This window comes from Talpa europaea (assembly GCF_964194135.1).
Source record: "Talpa europaea genome assembly, chromosome: 2".
NCBI lineage: Eukaryota > Metazoa > Chordata > Mammalia > Eulipotyphla > Talpidae > Talpa > Talpa europaea.
The window spans coordinates 2,571,761-2,592,328 of record NC_140068.1 but is presented as its reverse complement, the minus strand read 5'-3'; the positions used below and the strand labels follow the sequence as shown (position 1 = coordinate 2,592,328).

The window sequence follows — 20,568 nt, the reverse complement described above, 5'->3', positions numbered from 1 at the left end:
AATCACTCAACATAATCACCTCGAGGTCCATCCATTTTGTGCCAAATGCTACCACTTCATCTTTGCTTCACAGCTGTGTAATATTCCATCAAATATGTTCCCCACAGTTTATCCATTCATCTGTTGAGGGGCTCCATGATTTGGCAATTGTAAACTGCTGCTTTGTACATAGGTGTAGATGGGGCTTTTTGTGTTAAATGTTTCATGTTTCTTGGATACACACCTAATAGCAATATTGCTGGGTCAAATGGGATTTCCATTTTTATTTTCTTGGAACATCTCCATACCATTTTGCACGGGGGCTGTGCCAGCTTGCATTCCCGCCCACAGTGGATGAGAGTTCCTTTTTCATCACAATCTCACCAGCATTTGTTAATTCTTTTCTTTTCCATATGAGCCATTCTCACAGGGGTGAACTGGTATCTCAGTGTGGTTTTAATTTCCATTTCTCTTGTAATAAGTGATGTTGGACATTTTCCATATGTCTATAGGCTATCAGAATGTCTTAATGTCTTCTCTTTTTTTAAAAAAAAAAAAGATGTATTTATTTATGCATACAAGAACTAGGCTACAGGCCAGAGGTGTGGGGGGTGAGAGGATTTACCAGAGACAGAATGGGGAGCAAAACAGGCAGAGTGACTGAAATACACTGCTGAGGGGAGCAGCAGGGAGACAGGAGAGGTCTGCTGTGCCATGTGGGTAGCTCCCTGGCCAGCCGGGGATCCAACTCGTGCTGCAGAGGCTGCGGATAGCTTCACAGTACTGTACTTAACCCCTTCCGCCTCCAGGGAGACCCCAGAATGTCTTCTTTTGAGATGTGTCTATTGAGGTCCTTTGCCATTTTTTAATTGGGTCTTTTGTTTCTTTGTTGTTGGACTGTGTAAGTCCTTTGTTAATTGTGGAGATTAACCTCTTCTCAGATATATGGTATGCTCATATTTTTCTCATTCTGTAGGTTGCCTTTTTATTTTTGTAATGGCTTCTTTCGAAGAGCAAAAGCTTTAAAATTTGATGTAGTTCCCTGGTGGCGCAAGGGGTTAAACACAGCACTGTGAAGCTATCTTCAGCCTCTGCAGCATGAGTTGGATCCCCCGCCAGACAGGGAGCTACCCACATAGCGCAGCAGACCTTTCCTGTCTCCCCGCTGCTCCCCTCAGCAGTGGATTTCAGTCTGTCTGCCTGTTCTGCTCCCCACTCTGTCTCAGGTGAATCCTCTCACTCTACCTCCCCCACATCTCTGGCCTGTACACCAGCACTTGCATGCATAAATAAATAAATCTTTAAAAAAAAGTTTGAAGTAGTCCCACTTGTTTATTTTTGCTTTTGTTTCCCTTGCTGCTGGGGTTCTAGTCCTGAATACATCTTTGGGTAGATGTCTTTCAAATACTTTGTAGTTTCAATTCTTATGTCCAAATCTTTAGTCCATTTTGAGTGAATTTTCATGTATGGTGTTAAATATGGGGTCTCGATATCTTCCCAGTTCTTCGTGTCTTCTTTTATTACTCTTAATAGAGTTTTATAGTTTTCATTATAAAAGTCCTTCACCTGCTTCTTTAGTCTTACTCCCAGGTAGTTCATTCTTTTTTGTATGATTATAAATGGAAATGTATTACTTATTGCCCTTTCTTCGGATACATTTTTTTCCATATAGAAATACAACTGATTGTTGTGTTTTGATTTTGTATCCTGCTACCTTGCTGCATTCATTTGTTATTTCCACAAGTTGTTTTGGTGAATCTTTGGGTTTCTCTAAGTATATAAAATGTCATCTGCAAATAGTGACAGTTTCACTTCTTTTCCGTCTTTTTCTTGCCTAGCTGCTTCAGCCAGACTTTCAGGACTGTGTTAACAACAGTGGGGATAGTGGACTTGCCTTTATTGTTCCTCCTCTTAGTGGAAATGCTTCCAGCTTTTCACCATTGAGTATGTCATATGTAGGTTTTATAATATTTACATAATTTCCATTTATTTCCACTTTTTGGAGGGTTTTTATCAAAAGTATGTTAGATCTTGCCAAGTGCTTTTTTACCATCTATTGAGATTATTGTGTGATTTTTGTCTTTTTGTTGATCTGATGGATGCCATTGATTGATTTACCTGTATTGAACCAGACTTGCATCTCTCTGGGATGGACCTATTTGATCAAGGTGGATGATTCTCTTAATATGTTGCTGTGTTGAATTTGCTGGAATTCTGTTGAGAATTTTTGCATCTATCAATGTGTTCATCAGAGACTTTGGTCTCTAATTTTCTTTTTTCTTTCTTTTTTTGTACTATTTGGTTTGGGGATCAGGTCCCCAGTGTTAGTCTTACAGAATGTTTGGGGGAGATTTTGGGGCAATTTCCTCCCTCTTCAATTTTTTTTGAAGATTGTGTGTAGGGTAGGCATTAGATCTTTGCCATAGGTTTGGTAGAATATTGGTGAAGCCATATTATCCTGGGATTTTGTTCCTGGGGAGGATTTTTCTTGCCATAGGGTCTGGTAGCTTGTCTCTCCATTCTCATTAGTCTCTAGATATTTTTTGTCTCTTCTTTGATTTTTTTTCGTTGACACTGATGTTGTTCAAAGGCATTCTATTTAGTCCCCACTTATTTTGGTTTGTTCCAGAATTCCCTTTCTGGTTAATTTCTAGCTTCGTACATTGTGAAAATGCTTGCTATAATTTCTATTTTCATATATTTTCTGAGACTTGTTTTATGTCCTAGTATGTGATATGTTCTTGAAAATTTTCCATGTGCATTGGAGAAGAAAGTGTATTTATTGCTTTTAGGATGGAAAACTCTGTAAATGTCCAATAAATCCATCTGATCTAATTACTTCATTTAAGAAGTTTATTTCTTTGTTAATATTCTGTCTGGATGATCTATCCCTTTGTGTTGGTGTTGTGTTGAAATCTCTGACAACAACTGCATTTTTCTTGATATATTGTTTTAAGTCTGTTAACAGTTGCTTTATACAACTAGGTGTTCCTATATTTGGAGCACAAATATTAATAAGAGTGATATTTTCTTGGTGAGTTGTTCCCTTGATCACTGTATAGTGTCCCTCTTTGTCCCTCATTACATTTTTTAGTTGAAGTCCAGCTTATTGGATATAAGAATAGCAGTTTCTGATTTATGCTCTGAGTTATTAGCATGTATGACCTTATTCCAGCCTGTTATTTTTAGTTTGTTTTTATCTATCAGTTTTAAATGGGTATCTTGTAAACAAAATATTAATGGCTGGAATTTTTTACCCACACTGTTAGCCCATATATTTTTATTGGTGAATTCAAACCATTCACATTTAGGTTGGTTATGGATATGAACTGTGTTTATTTTCAGTCATTTTGTCTTTGATTTTTGATTGTTTTATTTTTCTGTTGTTTCTTTTTCCCTTTGTTTCTCTCTACTTTTTCTAGATGAATCCAATGATCAATTTCTTTGCTTCATCCTGGTGTCTATTCTGGATTTTTGGTTAGTGATTACCATGGGGATTTTACTTAAGTCCCTATGTTTTGGGCTCTTTGTGAGCTAGCGTCTACTCTCTGACATTTAACTATACTCATCCATCCATTTCTTCTTCCCCCTTAGTAAGCGGTGCTGTTGACTCACAGTATTCTCTCACTTGGTACTAGTGTCACATTGCTCTTCTTGTTTGCTGAGGAGTTTGTTCAGTTTTTCTTTTCTTGTGGAAAAACTCCTTCTGGCATTGAAGAGCAAGTCTGGTGGTAGCAAACTCCATTAGAAGCTTTTTGTCTAAGAAAAATTTTATTACCCCTTCATATGTAATTGATAATTTTGCAGGATAGGGAATTCTTGGCTGACATTTCTTGCCTTGTAGGATTGCAAATATTTTCTTCCATTCTCTTCTTCCTGGAGAGTAGACTGAAATCCGGGGAAATCCTAATTTGGGAGCCCTTATAAGTTATTTTGTTTTCTTTTGCGGCCTGTAGATTTTTTTCTCTATTTTGGATTTTTGATAGCTTGAAAACGATGTGTCTGGGTGTAGATCTTTTCACATCTAAAAATGTAGGTGTTCTCTCTACTTGCTGGACTTCCATATTTAATTCATTCTGTAGGTTTGGGAAGTTCTCACTTTTTTTTTTTTTTTTTTGAATAGGTTTTCCAGTCTTATTTCTTTTTCTTCCCCTTCATTAGTAGAATTTCTCTTCTAATTGAATCTCTTATTTCTGGTAGAGCTTGTTCATTTTTCCTTTGTCTTAACGCTCTCTCTTCTTCTAAAGGTCTAATTTGCTTATTTAAGTCTCGTAGGGCTGAATTCTTCTGCCATTTTGAGTCTATTCAAACCACTGTCAAAGTGTGTCTGCATTTCATTGACTCTGTCATCTTTTTATATATTCAATCTCTTTGGTAAAGAACTCTCTTTGCTCCTGGGCTTCTCTCTGAGGCCCTTCACCTGCCTTCCCGCCGCTGAGGGGAAAATCTGCCCGTATCCAGTTTTAACTTAACACTTGATTATAGACAACTGCCAACAGCCAGATTCCCCGGATAATCTTCATGCAAATTGTTCAAGTGGCTGAATGACCAGGCCTAGTTGTGTGTCTCAAGCCTAACCCAAAGAAGAAACTAATCTCACTGCAAGATAAGACTACGGTTTATTAAGGAGTTTATTAGCAGGGGTGATGTTTCTGCTGGGCCTTGAAGGTGATCTGGTAGTTATCAGGAGAACAGGAAGGAAGGAGAAGTACAGGTTGGTGGAACAGCAGAGTCACAGAGACCTAGAGGCATGTTTGGAACTGTGGGTTCTTGGATTTGACTTGTGTTGGGCTGCCTGCGGGAATGACTGAAGATAAGCAGTCAGCTTGCAAATGGCTTTGTGTACGGTGGTGTCAGCGAGACATCATTTATGGATTTTAAGTAGATGAGATGTGATTTAGTCTATTAGAATATTCATTGTGCAGCAGACAGAAGAATGATGCAGAGAAGGTGAAGCTGGAGGCAAAAGAGCAAGGAAAGAAAAGAAAAAAGATATTCCTACACAATTTAAAAACTTCAAGTGCTAAAGAAATAAAAATGAAAAGCAGAGATGGTTAGGAGATATTTATAGCAAATGGTTACTATCTTTTGATATTAAAAATCTCATGCAGGACAGTTATATGTAAAAGACATGATATCTGCAAGTATGCATGCATATGTAGCGTTTATACTAAGGTGGAAGAGTGTTCATCCTTGCTTGTGAAACACAAGAATCCAAATTGCACAAGGAGAAGATGTTATGGTGGGTCCCTCGCCCCAGCCCAATTCACATGTTGGAGTTTTAGTGCCAATGTGACGGTGCCTTTAGGAGGTCATTGGATTTATGAGACAGGTCCATGGAAACAGGGGCCCCACAGGAGAGTCATGACCTTGTAAGAAGAAATACGCAAGTGTTATCTCTCCCTGCCCCCCACGCCCCTCCCTCTCCTCCTCACAGGGAGGAGGCAAAAGTCTGCAGGCTCGAAAATGGGTTCGAGAACCCCAGTCCCTGGCACCCTTATCTCAGACACTCAGCTTCCAGAACAACTCTCTCTGTTATGTAAGGTCTTCAGTCTATGGTGTTTTGTTACAGCAGCCTAGACAGACCGTTTCTGCTTCCAGAAATCCTGAATATAAATCCCAATCTTACTGTCTCATATTGGGGGCTCTGTCTGGAGGAAATAATATAAAATATGGAGGATGTGATTCGCCTGAGATACAGATAATATTATAAAAGGCAAAAAATGGAAATAATACAATTTTCATTATATAACTGCAAAGAGCTGGTAAAATATTGTTTGGCCACAAAAAATGAAATTTTGATACTAACAGCAACATCAAAACATTTTATATTAAGTGAAAAAGGTACAGTAAAAGGAAAGGACATAAAAATGAGAAAGCATGGCATTTTTGTAAATTTTTAAAAGGTAAACTAAAGATCATTAATAGGAGATAGAATTCTAAACGGCGGCTAAGCTCTCCTTCCATTCTGCAGTGGGATGTTTCCATCATTTGAACACACTGCACGTCTTTGTGGTCTAAGGCTCAAGTCTGCTCTCTGCCTCTGCTCTCCTCCACCAGGCCATGTGTTCTGGAGAATTTTACCCCCTCTAGATTGTTGCCAGCACCCACAGAGGCTGAACACATAAAGGAATTTATAGATCTCTTATAGCTGCCGAGGGACTAGGGCCGTCCAACCTGGTTCCTGTTACTGACTAGCTCTGTGATGCCTGCCAATTTATTGAACTTCTCTAAGCTTTGGTTTCCTTGTTAGTAAGATCATTTCATATGGGTTTTGTTGAAAACAACAATGTTTGAAAATCAATCACTATAATATTAGGGGCTCTCTTATTATTCATGATGTCACCCTAATTTAAGGCCTTTGCTATCTCGTTCTGGACCAGTGCAGAAAAGTCCAGACTTATCAGCTTAGTTCCGGTTCTTACACTGGCCTTCCTGTTAAATCTTGGCAGAATTAGCTTCCTAAAATAGATAATAGGTACCCATGCCATATGAATTTTAATTTAGGACCTGACTTTTAAGGACCACTGTATGTTTATATAGAATCTACATGTAGAATCTCTATATAGTATCTCTTTCCACACACACACACACACACACACTCTGTGTGTTTTATTTGAGAAATGTATATATAGTGAGATAGGTGTACATATAGCTATAGATAAAATAAGTCTCTTGTTATCTTGTGGTTGCTACTAACAAAAAAATTACTATTATAATCTTGTATTTTTATTGTATTATTCTGTGTAGTTGTTATCACATTGGCTGATGGTAATGCCATGGCAAGCATTTCCTTGCTCATCTGGTGATCTTAGGCACCGCAAAATTCTTGATGTATTAAAATAATTACATTTGGTAAATAGACAGACACTGAATTCCATGGTACTTACTCAAAGTACCGTGAGGCTGATGGCAACAACTGTGGCGGTCCTAGGCCTGGCAATCTGGAGCCCATACAGACAGGAGGGGACACAACTCCTGCCCTCCAGCCACCCCAGCATGGTGCTCTCCTGTTTCACAGTTTCAGATGGAGGCTGATGAAGATGGGAAACTAATGTCTTTGCATTTATTGTTTCAACATCAGTGAGTTGGGTAACTGGAACAAGTAGAATAGCTACATGTACATTTCCCACTTGAAGTAAAAGTCTTTTAAATATTAGCTTCAGTTTATGCTTAAAGATAAAACTGCTGAAAAGGAAACTTTAGAAGTAGATGATGAAGAATTTTAGAGCACCTTAAATTCCTTCCTACTAATTATTATTAGTGTGCGACCATATGACAGACTGTGATCTCAGTCCTAAATCCATTACAGCACATTCAATAATGTAGGCATAGAAAGTACTCTGTCATCCATAGTCACTTCAAAGTGCATTCAATATCTTGGCTCCCAAGTGCATTAGATTTTATTAAAAGCATTTTGCTGCAACATCCATTCTTCCTAATTGGTTTATGGAGAGTCTCCACCATTCAGGCAAATCCTAATTGCATTTTCCCACAAATCTAGTTTGATTTATGTTCCTTATTTGCTCTATATTATTTATAACAAATAGGGGTAAAATTCCTAAGACATTAAATAAAATTTATGGTCGCTCCTCTTCTTCTTCTACCAATATGGGACTCACCTAAGAATTCTTAATGGTATTTTTGATTGGTGTTAAGGTCGTTTAATCAAGCAACACCCATCCATGTGATTTCCAGTAGTAGTGTCTTCATTACATATTCAGAGATTTATATCTCACTTGATTTTTCATGTATGGAGCTTTAGAATTACTCTGAGTGGGAATAGGTTGTGTGCAGGAGATAAACACATGGTGTGTTCTTATACAGCTTACGTGGGGCTGAAAGATCACCCAGGGATGTGGGGACAGGGCACCTGCAGGAAATTAGCTGCAGCCCCAGTGCACGATTAATAGGGTCTAAATGAGACATTTACTCAGTTTTACAAGTTACAACTTCTGAAATTCCAAGAGTTTATTTAGAATGGATCTATAGCATAATCAAAAAAATAAAGTGTTTAAAAGTAAATAAGTGGCAGAAATATATAGACAAAGAATGAAAGACACTCAAGAGTTTCCCTACTGTTGAGTTATTAGATATTAACATGGATAATTCTGTAAATTATTTCCGTGGAACTGTAGGTATGGAGTCACTTCTGTCTGGAGTCTATGAAAACATATGGGAGATGGGAAAGTATACATTATTTAGAACAATTTATCAAATACCCGCTAAGCTTCTAAGGAATGTGTTCATTCCTTGAAAAAAAAAATGGGCAATTGGAGTTTTTAGTTTAGAATCAGAAAGATGGGAACATATTTAGCATAGGAAACAAAAGGAAAAAAAGAAATTGATTTTCAGAGAAATACAAAGGCGAGGGAGAAAGATGGATGATCTCCAGGAAAGTTTTGATAAATTAAACAAATTTGTTGCGAACAGCATAAATAATAACTTGGCATCGAAAAAGCTGAAAAGGATGGTTAGTAGGTGAGCAGCCAAAGTTGTAAGCACTGGTTGTGGCAGGTACTGAGGAACTAGATCTTTCATCTCTTCTTGATCAGTAAAGAGTCCCCCAAAACCCACAGTGTCCATGGGGACCACTGGGGAGCTTGGATTCACACTCTAGTCAACAGACGTTCCTCCCCTCTGTTGGTGTGGTGGCCAAGGATGCCACCACTACTCAAGATGATGAGGCCCCCCTCTGGGGTGTCCCTGTGGGGCATAGTAACCGGGTGCTGCTACCTTGTGGCAGGAGGTGTCAGGGAGGCCTGTTGGTGCTGCGACCCCACCTCCACCTGGCTTTGATGAAAAGCTGTCTCCCCTGGAGTCTACGGAGGCCAGTCGGGGTACCAGAGCTTCTGCACCACTCTGGTGGTCTGAGGGGCACCGTCCCCCGTATCTCTGCCAGGGAGCTGTCAAAATAGAGCAGGTAGAACAGAAGGACCAAGGTCTAGCATCTCACCTTATGCCAGCATCAGGTTTCAATAGACAGTTGTCAATAATCAGGAAGATGGAAAGCAAATGAAAAAGTGATATTCAGTAGATGCCGGACCCTTAGTCGCTGGCAACCGCCATTCTGGGCTGTCTCTATGATTTCAGGTGTGCTTTTGGATTTCAGCTATAAGTGAGATCAAAGTGTTTGTCTTTCTCTGCCTGACTAATGCCACTTAGCATTGTGCCCTCAAGTTCCATCCATGTTCTCACAAATAGCACAATCATTCCTTTAATGGCTGAATAGCATCTGTTGACCAGTAAGCAGTACTGTACAATAACAGTGCACACACACACACCCCACATGCACGTGTGCTGTTGCACTCTGACTCTGTAAATACATATGATTCTGGCTTAACTCCACTAGGTTTCCTTTCTTTAGATTTATTCTAACTCTTTTGGGGGTGTCTTCAAGTGGTGACTTATTTAAAATGTAACTTCTTGGAAAAATAAATGGTGGCTGATTCTTTATAAATTCCCCCCAAAAAAATGTGATTCAAACTTCTCAGCGACATGATCTGCAGAAGTCCAGGCAGCAGCCTCAAGGTTTCCACGATGCTTAGTTGAGACATTCCTGGAGCCGAGCCCCGAGTGCTGTCCAACCACTCGGGCCAAAAATGATGGCTGACAACCCGACTCCCAGAACACACTTCAGTCGTCAGTAAGAAAGAGGAAGTCCTGCCCACACCCAGAGCTGCCTCTGTTACCTCCTTCCCCATGTGCTGAGCACAGCACACTTTGGAGGGAGGGAAAGCCTAACTCTAGCAACTGCCTTTGTGGGATCTTTCTCTTCACTTCCATTACGGCACTAGATCCTCAGGTGTTTCTCCATGTCACACTCAGTTTCGAGTGTTAGCCTTTTTCTGTAAGTTAGCTCAGGAGTATTTGTCACTACCTAATACATCTGTTGTATTAGAAGTATTTTTATTTATGTAAAAATTAAAGCTTTTCACACAAGCATTAAAAATGAACATAATGTAAAAAAACTTAAAATATTAATATATTATTTATTTGCTATCTTGTCCTTATTGAGAATTAATAAAATAATCATTGTAAAAGTAATAAGTGACTAGTTTTTACCTTTCTTTTTATAAACAGGGAAAGATAATCCTTTTTTGGACTTTAAGGAATAATACAGTGTTTTATATTTTTTCTAGAGAGTTCACTAATCACTTTGAATTTGAATATCTAACAAATTATTACATAATAAAAAGTCAGATTTGAAAGATGAAGTCAGTGTTGGTAACTCAAAATGAAACTTGCTTCTTTGCTAAAAATCTGAATTTTGGAAGTGATCTTCATATAATCTATTTCAGTGCTAATTATAAATTCATATTATCAAATGTTTTTAGACATAGATATAATAGGCCACCCTTTTTCTTCTGAAACTCATTTATCATTACTTAATTTTATATCACATTTTTATAGCTTTGTTAATATTCATAACATGAGAACACATAATGCCATTTTATGCATAAAGTAAATCATTTAAATTTATTACTTCAGTATGCCCCAAAGTATATCACACCTGAGATCAGAAATGCCATTATGAGGAACCTGAGAAGTGTTAACACGAACTGATACCAAAGATCAACAAAAAGAACAAATAACCCAGTCAAAAAATGGGCGGAGCTAAATAGGCACTTCTCCAAAGAAGACTCTCCAAGCAACAGGCACGTGAAAAAATGCTCATCACCACTTAATCGTCAGGGACACACCCCTACAAACCACAGGGAGAGACCACCTCTCTGGGCCTGTGAGAATGGCCCAGACCAAGGGCACCAGTGAGGGTGTGGAGAGAGAGGAGCCCCGTACCATGCGTGAGTGGGAGTGTAGACCAGTCCAGTCTTTGTGGAAAGCAGTGTGGGGGTTTCTCCAGAGATTAAAAGTGTAACTGCCAACCACTCAGCAATTCCACTTCTAGGCATTAATGTAAACACTAATTTGAAAGGAAATCTCCATTCTTAGGTTTGCTGCAACACAGTTGGTAATAACCAAGCTCTGGAAATCTAAATGCCCCCAAACAGATGAGTGGATCCAGATGACTGGTCTGTACATGCAATGGAACACTACTCAGCCATCAAAAACGATACACTCACACCACCTGCAGCTGTGGGCAGGGAGCTGAAAGGGATGGTGCTAAGTGAAATAAGCCATCTGGATAAATACCAGATGGTTTCATTTATATGTGGAATGTGGAGAAACCAAACAAAAGATTAAAGACAAACTTTAAAAACAGCCCTTGAAACCTGACCACAGATCTGAGGTCTCTAGAGACAGAGGGGTGATTAGGAGCAGGGAGGGAGAGTGCAGGCCGTAGTGGGGGGACTGTGGGTGCTTCAGTCACGGGTGCCTTAAGGTGACTCCACCTGCCACGCCACTAACAAGGACATAACCAACATGCTTCGATTAAGAGAACCCATGTTTTAACACTCTGAATCCCACACCTCTACCCTGTGTTTTCTTATACAAAAGCTAAGCGTTTTCTCTTTGTCAAGTGATTTTTTTAAAAGATTTTTATTATTTATTCAAGAACTGGGGTACAGGTCAGATGCACGGGAGGGTGAGAGGATTCACCAGAGACAGAGCAGGGAACAGAACAGGCAGACTGATGAAATACACTGCTGAGGGGAGCAGCGGGCGCGACAGGAGAGGTCTGCCGGGCCATGTGGGATTCTTGCCGGCCAGCTGGGATGAAACGGCGCTGCAGAGGCTGCAGACAGCTTCACAGAGCGGTGCTCAACCTCCTGCGCCACAAGGGAGGCCCTCAAGTAATATTTTTAAGGGACATTTCCTAGGAATATTTTCTGAAGGAGCTTGGAATAAAGCAGATCCTTACGAGCAATTGTAAGATAGATTTCTTCTCCAAAAGTTTGTGCCAGTGAGATTTTTGTTGTCTCTGGTAGATTGGGTCTTTATCTTCCAGAATATTTCATAGAAACTAAAATTTTAAAATAAAGCCTTTCTCTGTGGATGGTTTTAAAAGCTGGTTCCCTCTTTCGAAGGTGCGAGGCCCTCCAGCTGCCGGAGCCTTTAAAGAGAGACCCACCAAGCCCACAGCCTTTCGCAAATTTTACGAGCGAGGAGACTTTCCGATTGCCCTGGAGCACGACTCCAAAGGAAACAAAATCGCCTGGAAGGTAAGTCTGGGTGCAGCTGCCCCTCCCGGTGGCATCTCCCCAGCCCAGGAACTCGGCTCAGGTGTAGACACAACACGAGCGATTTCTCAGAGGAAGGGAGTGGGGAAGCTCTTAGCGAGGCCCCCTGTGTCAGCCGTCCACCTGGACTAACAATTAAATTACAGCCTGCAAAAAAGAAAATGACAGAGTTGCTTTGCTGTAGAGAATTGCCTGCTGCCCAATTCATCTCTATTTTTATGAGAAGCTGGCAGCCCAGCCTGTCCCAGGCAGTCCATCAAATGATGGAACTGGTGGTGGATGCGCAGAGCAACAGCCATTTATCTCCCCCCAATTTCACCTTCCTGCAGGACACTTCCAAATGGAAGCTTTAATTACCTAAATGGATAGGTCAGGACGGCCTGCTCCCTGGGAGCGCCGAGCTGGATGCACAAGCAGGCCGCTCCGCGCGCCTCTGTCTGCAGCCAGTGCAAGGGCTGCCACCGCCTGGCAGAGGTGACCCCGCGCCGAGGCCATTACTGCCCAGACATTGCCTGACAAAAGGTTAATTGGCTTCAAAATAAATGCATTGCCTAATGACCCCGCTCTAATGCGGCTGCTTCCCTCTAAAAGGCTCACTGATGCTATTTGTAAAAACTTGCCAGTCTCCTCACTGGAGAAGGAGCTGATGTTGGATTTGAAAAATGAAAGCTGGTCTCTAACCAGCTCCTGTTACTTAATTATTTGTTTTTGTTATCAGCAACTTGGCTTTGGGTGATACTTATCAGCTGAAAGGGCTTCTCCACCCACAGACAGCAGAGCCTGGCTGGGGTGAGATGGGGGGTTAGGGGAACGCAGGTCTTTGGGGCCAAAGAACATTACGTGAGGCCACTTGACAGGTGTGACTCAAAGCCTCACAGCCCTGTCTGGGGGTCAGCGGAGGGATTATTTGTAATTCACAACACATGAATTAATGTTAAAAATTAAAGGATCAAGTGAAGAATTATCAAAGTAAGTATCTCAAGAAAGAAGTCTCGAGCAGTAGGCTGACCGTGACCGAGCTTAAAATTATTACAAACTGTCTGGCAAGAGAAATCTGAAGGTCTCCTTGTTACAGAATTTTTTCATCAATTTGTTTTAGGAGGATAGAGGACATTATGTCTTGCTTTTCCCAGTAGCCATTAAAATGTGAATCTGTTATGTGGAAATGTGTGTTTGAGGAGAAAAAATAGCAAATGTAACTAATTTAGGCATTTTAGTCTTAATAGAAGTACATTTTCTTACATTTAACTGTGGCTTTTGAGTGTGTATTTGGTTAGTTACATGGATTTTGTGTTGGTCTATGTAATGGTTCAAAGAAAATGACTCAGAAATATTTAAAAACCCCACTGCTTTTGAGTAAAAGAGTAGGCGATGTTTCTTTACAAAAAGATTATGGTGTTTTTCATAATCAGTATCAGTAAAATTGTATCAGTAAAAGTAATTTATAGACTATTTTGACCTGTTCAAATTATCTTATTAGTATCTCTTAGAAGTGTCAAAAGAGGAGGAAAGGAACTCATCTTGAAAATAATAAAAATATAGGATGAAACATTTTGCTTTATCTTTGATAATCCCACAGTCAGTGGGGATATAAACTGCTTTTCTTTTTTATGGCTATATTAATTCTTTTAAGCTGCTATTGACTGTAGTACTGATTCAGCAAGCTAAAGAGTCAGAATAAAGAGGAAGCAATTTATTTGCTGCCACTGGCAGGATAATAGCACGCATTTAAAGAAACATCTTCTCCTATAACCCGTGGGCTTCCATCACTGAGAGCCTTGCTAACCACATTTCTATTATGCGCGTCTGAGGTTGAAAATAAAACATTAAGAGTATTAAACATGAGCTCGTGAGCAACAGCTCACCCCCTGCCCTGCAAAATAAAATGAGCCCAGACCCTGCCCGGTCCTACCCCGCGTGGCCAGACCGCAGGGCCTCGGCCAGACAACTGGCCAGCGTCACGGTCCACTTGCCATGTCCCCATCTCCGGAGGTGCTGAAGCGGCTGTGCTCCCGCCAGGCAAACGCTGGTTCCCTCTCCCCACTCCTCGTCACACCCCGAGGACTCCAGAGGGGCTGGTGGGTGCCCGAGTGGTGTGCCTCATGGAGGGGTAAGAAGGCCCCTCACCAGAACTGGAGGTGCCCCAGGCTCTAAAACACCTGGACTTGACCCCGAGCAGCAAGGGTGGTCCAGTCTGTGAAGCGCTGAGAGTGGCTGTGGGCCCAGGCCCCGGCCCCGCGCTGTCTGCTCTGGGTCAGCTGCCCTGCTCACCGCCGCACGGAAAGCTCTTGTTCCTGAGCTAGCTAAGGCGTCGGGGGTACGACCTGGTGACTGAGGAGGGAAACTTTGACTCTTAACTAAATGTCACAAAAATAGCCGCGTGGTTCACACATCAGACGGCGCAGCTCTGTGTGGAGATAATGGCAAGAACAGGTGCCTGGACCTGCAGCTGCGCACGAGCCCCTGTCTGGGGATAAGCAGGACTGAGGCACGCGGGGGCTGTCGTGGCACAGGACTGCTTGGCACACGCGCCTTGGGAGACAGGAAGACGCTTGCGATGTTTGTCGTGATATTTCCCATCAACTTAATGTTGACGAGTGACTGTGAAAGAGGAGTCGGTCCGACCCGGAGCACAGGTTCTGCTCGGCAAACGCTGGCAGGCTCCACAGTTTTTCCACATGAATTTTTAATATGATTCAAGAAGATCAGTGGGTAGAAACAAATAGAATGGCCCATGCTATGGCTGACACGAAAAATGTTAGTCCGCTGCTTTTCTGCATTTTCCTTGATGCTACCGACCTGCAGCAGCACGACTCAGGCGGCTGCCAACGTCCCCAGGGCCCCAGGGCGCAGAGCAGCTGATTCCGGGCAGGTGGCACAGCAGGGCGCCCCGGGGACAAGGACAGGGGAAACTGCACTTGCGTTTTCACGTGCAGGATTCCAGAGTCGGCTCCTCGGTGTCCTGGGCTCTGCGGCAGGAGGGTGGGGGGGGGGTGGCTCCTAGGGGCTTCCCTGCGGGTCCTGGAGAGAAGATGCCCCAGAACCTCCTGGGAGTGGCCAGCCTGTCCCACCCGCCTCCCTGACAGCAGCGCTGAGGACGGGCAGGGAGTGGAGAAGGCGGGCTTGGTGACGAGGACTTGCCTCCCCTCCTCCCGTCCTCGCCTCCCCTCCTCCAGTGCTCCCCTCCCCTCCTCCCAGAGGTGTGCAGTCCTCCCATCAGCGCACACCCCTGAGGTTGATATAATGGGCAGTTCCTTGTGGATTAAAACTCGGGTCACATGACTTTGTCTTTCTATTAAAAGGTGACTCCATAAATGAACATTAAGTAACAAGACCCCACACTTAGCCAACGAATTATAAAATATGTGTTCATTTATGCATCTCCCCTGCTTTATTACTGAAAGATTTTAAGCCATTAAAAAAAAAAAAAAACTACACAAAACGCAGGAAGTTAGCATGTCGTCAGGAAGATGGAAGACATTTCCAAGCAGCGGGGCCACTCACCCGGCTGGGGGACTGGGGCCGGGAGCCTCCGAGCGCAGGGCTCGCCATCTGCTCCTCGCTTGTCGTCTGGTGGACCCGACACCCGGGACAGTGTGGGCTGGGGACGTGCCCAGCGGTAGGCGACGTCGAGGGGTGGCGAGGCCTCCCGCCCTCCACTCTCCTAGCTCCCCCCTTGCCAGGCCTTCCTCCCCTTCTCTGCGAGGGAAGGGGTGGTCAGGTGATCGGCGCGGGCCTGGACAGAAATGGGCCACATGGACCCGGGACAAAACGGGCCTGGGCACAGCCAGTTCATTTGATGCTCAGGCCAGAGCCGCAGCCCGTGGACAGCAGGTTGACGGGGCTCCCGGAGCTGCTGCTTAGACGGGACACAGATGCTTTCCCAGGGACTGCTGACTCCTTGGCTTTCAACGCCACGAGTTCATTTTCCTTTCTAAAGGACTAAAAATGTGCGTCCGGCTTGAAATACTGACAAACGATCAACAGGAGGGAAGAACACAGGGACTGTGGTGATGGCTCCGGGTGCTCTGGTGGGGGGGAGAGCTACAGGGACTGCATCGGATGGGAGAAACCAAGTACTATGCAAGAATCAACAATGATGCAAGAAAATAAATGCATTTTTAAAATATTAAAATTAAAAAATTTAATTAAAAAATTTAATTAAAATAAAAAAAATTAAAAATTAAAAAATTAAAATTAAAAAATTTTAAAATTAAAAAAATAAAGTTAGACTGTCTTAAAGAAAAGAAAATGTTGTGAGTAAATTAATTGTGTGTTCAAATTAGTTTTTAGAGTTTCCACCGCCTGTGTCTGGGCAACACCTTCAGTTCCGCGTTGACCCTCTAGTTCTAATACCAGCGTGTGACCCCCACTTAGGCGCGCTCCCTCCTATGTTCTCCCTCGTTTATTTTTCAGGTCTTAGCAACATTGGTATTCATGAACTATAAAAAGCTCTGTCAATGTGACTGTTTTCATTGACATAACTGTTAATTTCCTACTAGGAAAAACAGTTATTGAATATAATTATTATTAAAATGTGCAACTAATTTTTCACAATTAAAATCAGTCTCAAACCATGATAACTCATTATCTGTAAATACGACTGCAATTTAAAGTAAGTCACACTGTGTTGTGATACCTGATCCATTAGCCCTCACTACATTGGTTTCTAAATTCTACAATTCCGTTTAATAATTTGATTCAATCAGAGTTTAATAATTCAATAAGAAATTGAAAACATTTACTTGCGTAATTTTTTTTTTAATAATGCTATATTTAATCCCCTCCCCCCACCCTCAGGTAAAACTGATACCCATCTTTGAGGGTTTGTACTCAGGTTTATTTGAGTTGAAAACTTTGTTTCACATGAGGACGAATGACTGTTCTTTCAGAATTATCCTGGGTTTCTAGTTGTTGCAATAACTGCCAGAGTTGAGTTTGGATAACAAGCCTTAGTAGAATTTGTAAGGCAAATTTTACAAGAGAAGGGACACTTTACCTGAATTCTGTACAAGAGACCTACCAAGATTCCACTATTAATTCCTCTGTGATTAATTAATAGACAGAGTTTATTCTAGAAGTGCTGGGGAAAAAAATCCTTTGGCAATTAATGCGCTGTTTGGTGTTTTTTGGAAGAGGGGACTGCATGCACAATTAATGCCATTCTCTCTCTCTCTCTCTCTCTCGATGTAAATTGCTATGTCTTAAAAGTATACACCATGAAAATATAGCCATGTATCAGAAATAACTTTAATTTAAATTGGTTAGATGACCTCTGAAAGCTAGATGAAAGATTTTCTGCTGAATGGGCTGGTGCTCCCTGCTGCCTATATAATTTATGTGAGAAATTAGTGCGAATGGTTCACTTTTATGGAGCAGAGCTGCTTGTAGCAAGCCTGCAGAAACAATTTTCCCCCAAGCCTCCATCTGTTCTTCAAACTAGGGCATATGCCATCTCATCGAGCTTGAAAGTCAACTGATTTATAACTCCTGGAAAGTGCAGAGATTGAAAAGAAAGGTCGACCGCTGCTATGTGACAGTGATTTGGTAGGCCTGGGCGAGGGACAATTCCCATTACCAGGGGCCCAAGGGAAACCAGCAGTGTTGTAAGTTTCAGATCCCCATCGACTGACAACTAGGAGGACAACAAATCACTCCTGCTGTTGTCGGAAACGGCCCCCACTGCTGCAAAGCAGGAGCAGCCTCGGTGGAGTGAGGTGCTGTGGCTGCGACGCCTGGCGGTGCCCCGAGACGGGGGCCTGGCCCGGTCCGGCGGTGGACACCCCCTCCAGGTGTATCAGCGCCTGTCGTTCACCTTGACGCGCGTGTGGCTGCTTGTCAGGAGTTCCACTGGGGGCGCAAACTGGACTTTGATGATTTTTCTGTATCTGCCTCAGGGTGAATTTCCAGTTCTCCCCCAGTTAGTCCCTTAATGAATGGTTCCCGCTCTGGCTTGTCACTTGTCACTAGCCCCTTTCCTTTTCTGAAGCACTTTTGAGATCAAAAGTACTTTGACAAATGACAGCCGGAATGAGATTGACAGTACGAGAGTTCAAGCAGAGAATCAATGTTCGTTTCATGTTGTTGTTTGGGACGGTCAAAGTGTGTCTGCACTTGAGGCTTCCAGATACACAGTGAATCTTCAGCCTCATATTAAAGTGTCTCCTTTTCTTTCAGGTAGAATCTAATTAAAGGGTTGATGAAAAATCACGTCAATTTTAATTCATATTTGAGGCAACCATTTGCCCTTTATCAAAAGGTCATCCTGCCTTGAAAGCTCTGTGGAAACTAATACTAGTGGGAGAATCAGTTGAACTCATACAAAAATGGGATTTGTTATTTTTATAATCACTTATAAAATTTTATTCTAAATATAATACATACCCATGTACATTTTATAATATAAACTACTGAAAAGTAGAAGGACTAAATCACTCATCATTGTGAATACAACTACTAACATTTTTAAAGTGTCTGTATCTTTTTGCAGAGTTGTGTTCACAGCATATACACTACTTTTAAAATATTTGTCACTACATGTCATATAAAAATGGTGTGCCTTTATTTTATGATTTTTTTCCACTTTAAATATATTAGATGATTATTGTAGCACATCTGGAAAATGGATAAAGTGCATACAGCAGTTAACATCCCAAGATAACCACACTTTGTTTATTGAAGTTTTAGTTCAGGCATTTACCTGTATATATTTTATTTGTTGAAATTGTGTTTCATATGATGATTTTGAAGAAACTCAAAGGAACATTCAAGGACCTAATTGGGAGAGGAAATAAATCATGGACATTCCTGCCCCAGGGGTATTAATAATTAATAGTTTTCTCCTGTTCAACAACAGCAACAACAAAAAAGACAACCATGGTTTAAAATGTACTTGAAGTTGTCAAGGTCTCTGGAAAAGACAGGTCAGCAAGGGCGCAGGGACTGTTCCTTCAGCAGTTCACACCATGCAGAGCCAGCCACTTGCTGGGGGCTGTCACGGGGAACATGGTGTTAGTTTATTAGGAAGAACAGCAAGAGATCATAAGAAATTATGAAGCACATTTCAATAAATATGAAGCGAATTTCTTGCTTCTGGCGAAAGTATAAAAGTGGACTTTGTCCCAGGTCTGAGACAAAGCCCTGACAACAAGGAAATCCTTAGAATTTTCAAGATTGTGTTCTACTCTGAATAAGGGAAAAACTAATACCACTTTCAAGATCTAAATTTCCACTTCACGAATTCTTATTTAAATTTATCTGTCTCTGTTCATATATATATCTTTAAGCAATTTTATAGAAACAGGTACACGAGTTGAATGTTTCTGAGTCCTTGACTCCTTTGAAAATATAACTTGTCACCTACATAAAACACAGTTTAATTGAAATTAGCATTGAAGTACAACTGTTCCTTTCAAATAGGAAGAATGTAAAGTCATTGTATTCTGATCTATGACAACTGAGAAATTAAGACCCATCTGATTTTTATTCCTTTAATTTTCTTTTGTTAGCTTGTTTTTGTTTGACACTCTTAGTAATTGTGCTATTTTTAGATAATTCAAAATTGCTTCCATGTAGTTTTTTTTTCCATTATTTTCTTTAAGATAGTGAGCTTATTTTATTTACTTGAAACTTTTCCTCAAGCGAGGAAAGCTTCCTGCTATTTAATTATTTATTTTCTTACATCATTTTAAGGAAAGGTTTCTTCTGTAATGTCATTGATTATTATTTTTGACATTTTTTTCTAAGAACAAATATACATGGAGAGTAGATATTCTAGCCTGTCATTACTTCATTTCCCTCAATATTTTCATCTCTTTATTCATTTAGCAAAATACAGGAGCTCTTTCTTGTATTTTTTTTTTTTACTTTAGTATCAACTTGTCTATTCTTACCTCAAGTTCAAACTTAACTTCCACTGCTATATTTAGTCTTGCTCATCTTTTTATTGCAAATTTCTTTACTCATATTACCCTACATATTGGCTTAAATTTATTGTATGGACAAGTCTATCATACTGAAAAAATAAAGGGGTAAATAAGACATGCTCTATTACCATATATTCATTTGTATTTTATAACTCAGATAAGCAAAATAAAAATATGAATTAACTTCAATCTCACAAACTTGGATTAGCCTTTATTAATTTATTGGTGTTAACTTTTCAAACCATTTGTCTCTGCATTTGCAATTTTGTGTATGTGTGCAAATTTTTAAAACCATTTCTCTCATATGTCCTAACTTTGTAGTTGCAAGTCATAACCATTTTTTCCATATCAATGAACATGCACTTTAAAAGTCATTTTGGGAACTCTAAAGTGTTCTATATCTAGACCAGTTCCCTATTGTTAGACGTTAATGTTTTTCTTGGAATTAATATTTTTCTGCAATGTTTTTCCATTGTAAGCAATACTACCCTCAATAACATTACACATTTTATATATACTGT

The 20,568-nt window shown here is 41.0% G+C and overlaps 1 protein-coding gene across 1 annotated transcript in view; it reads left to right on the top strand.

Annotated features, from left to right (window-relative positions):
• The window catches only part of PACRG (parkin coregulated), a gene marked incomplete at both ends in the record, with an annotated part of 405,213 nt that overhangs the window by 50,572 nt on the left and 334,073 nt on the right, over window positions 1-20,568 (top strand). Inside the window, one exon of the mRNA XM_084228954.1 lies at window positions 11,970-12,104. Within this exon, the coding sequence (XP_084085080.1) occupies window positions 11,970-12,104 (135 nt within the window). The remainder of the gene's footprint in view (window positions 1-11,969; window positions 12,105-20,568) is intronic.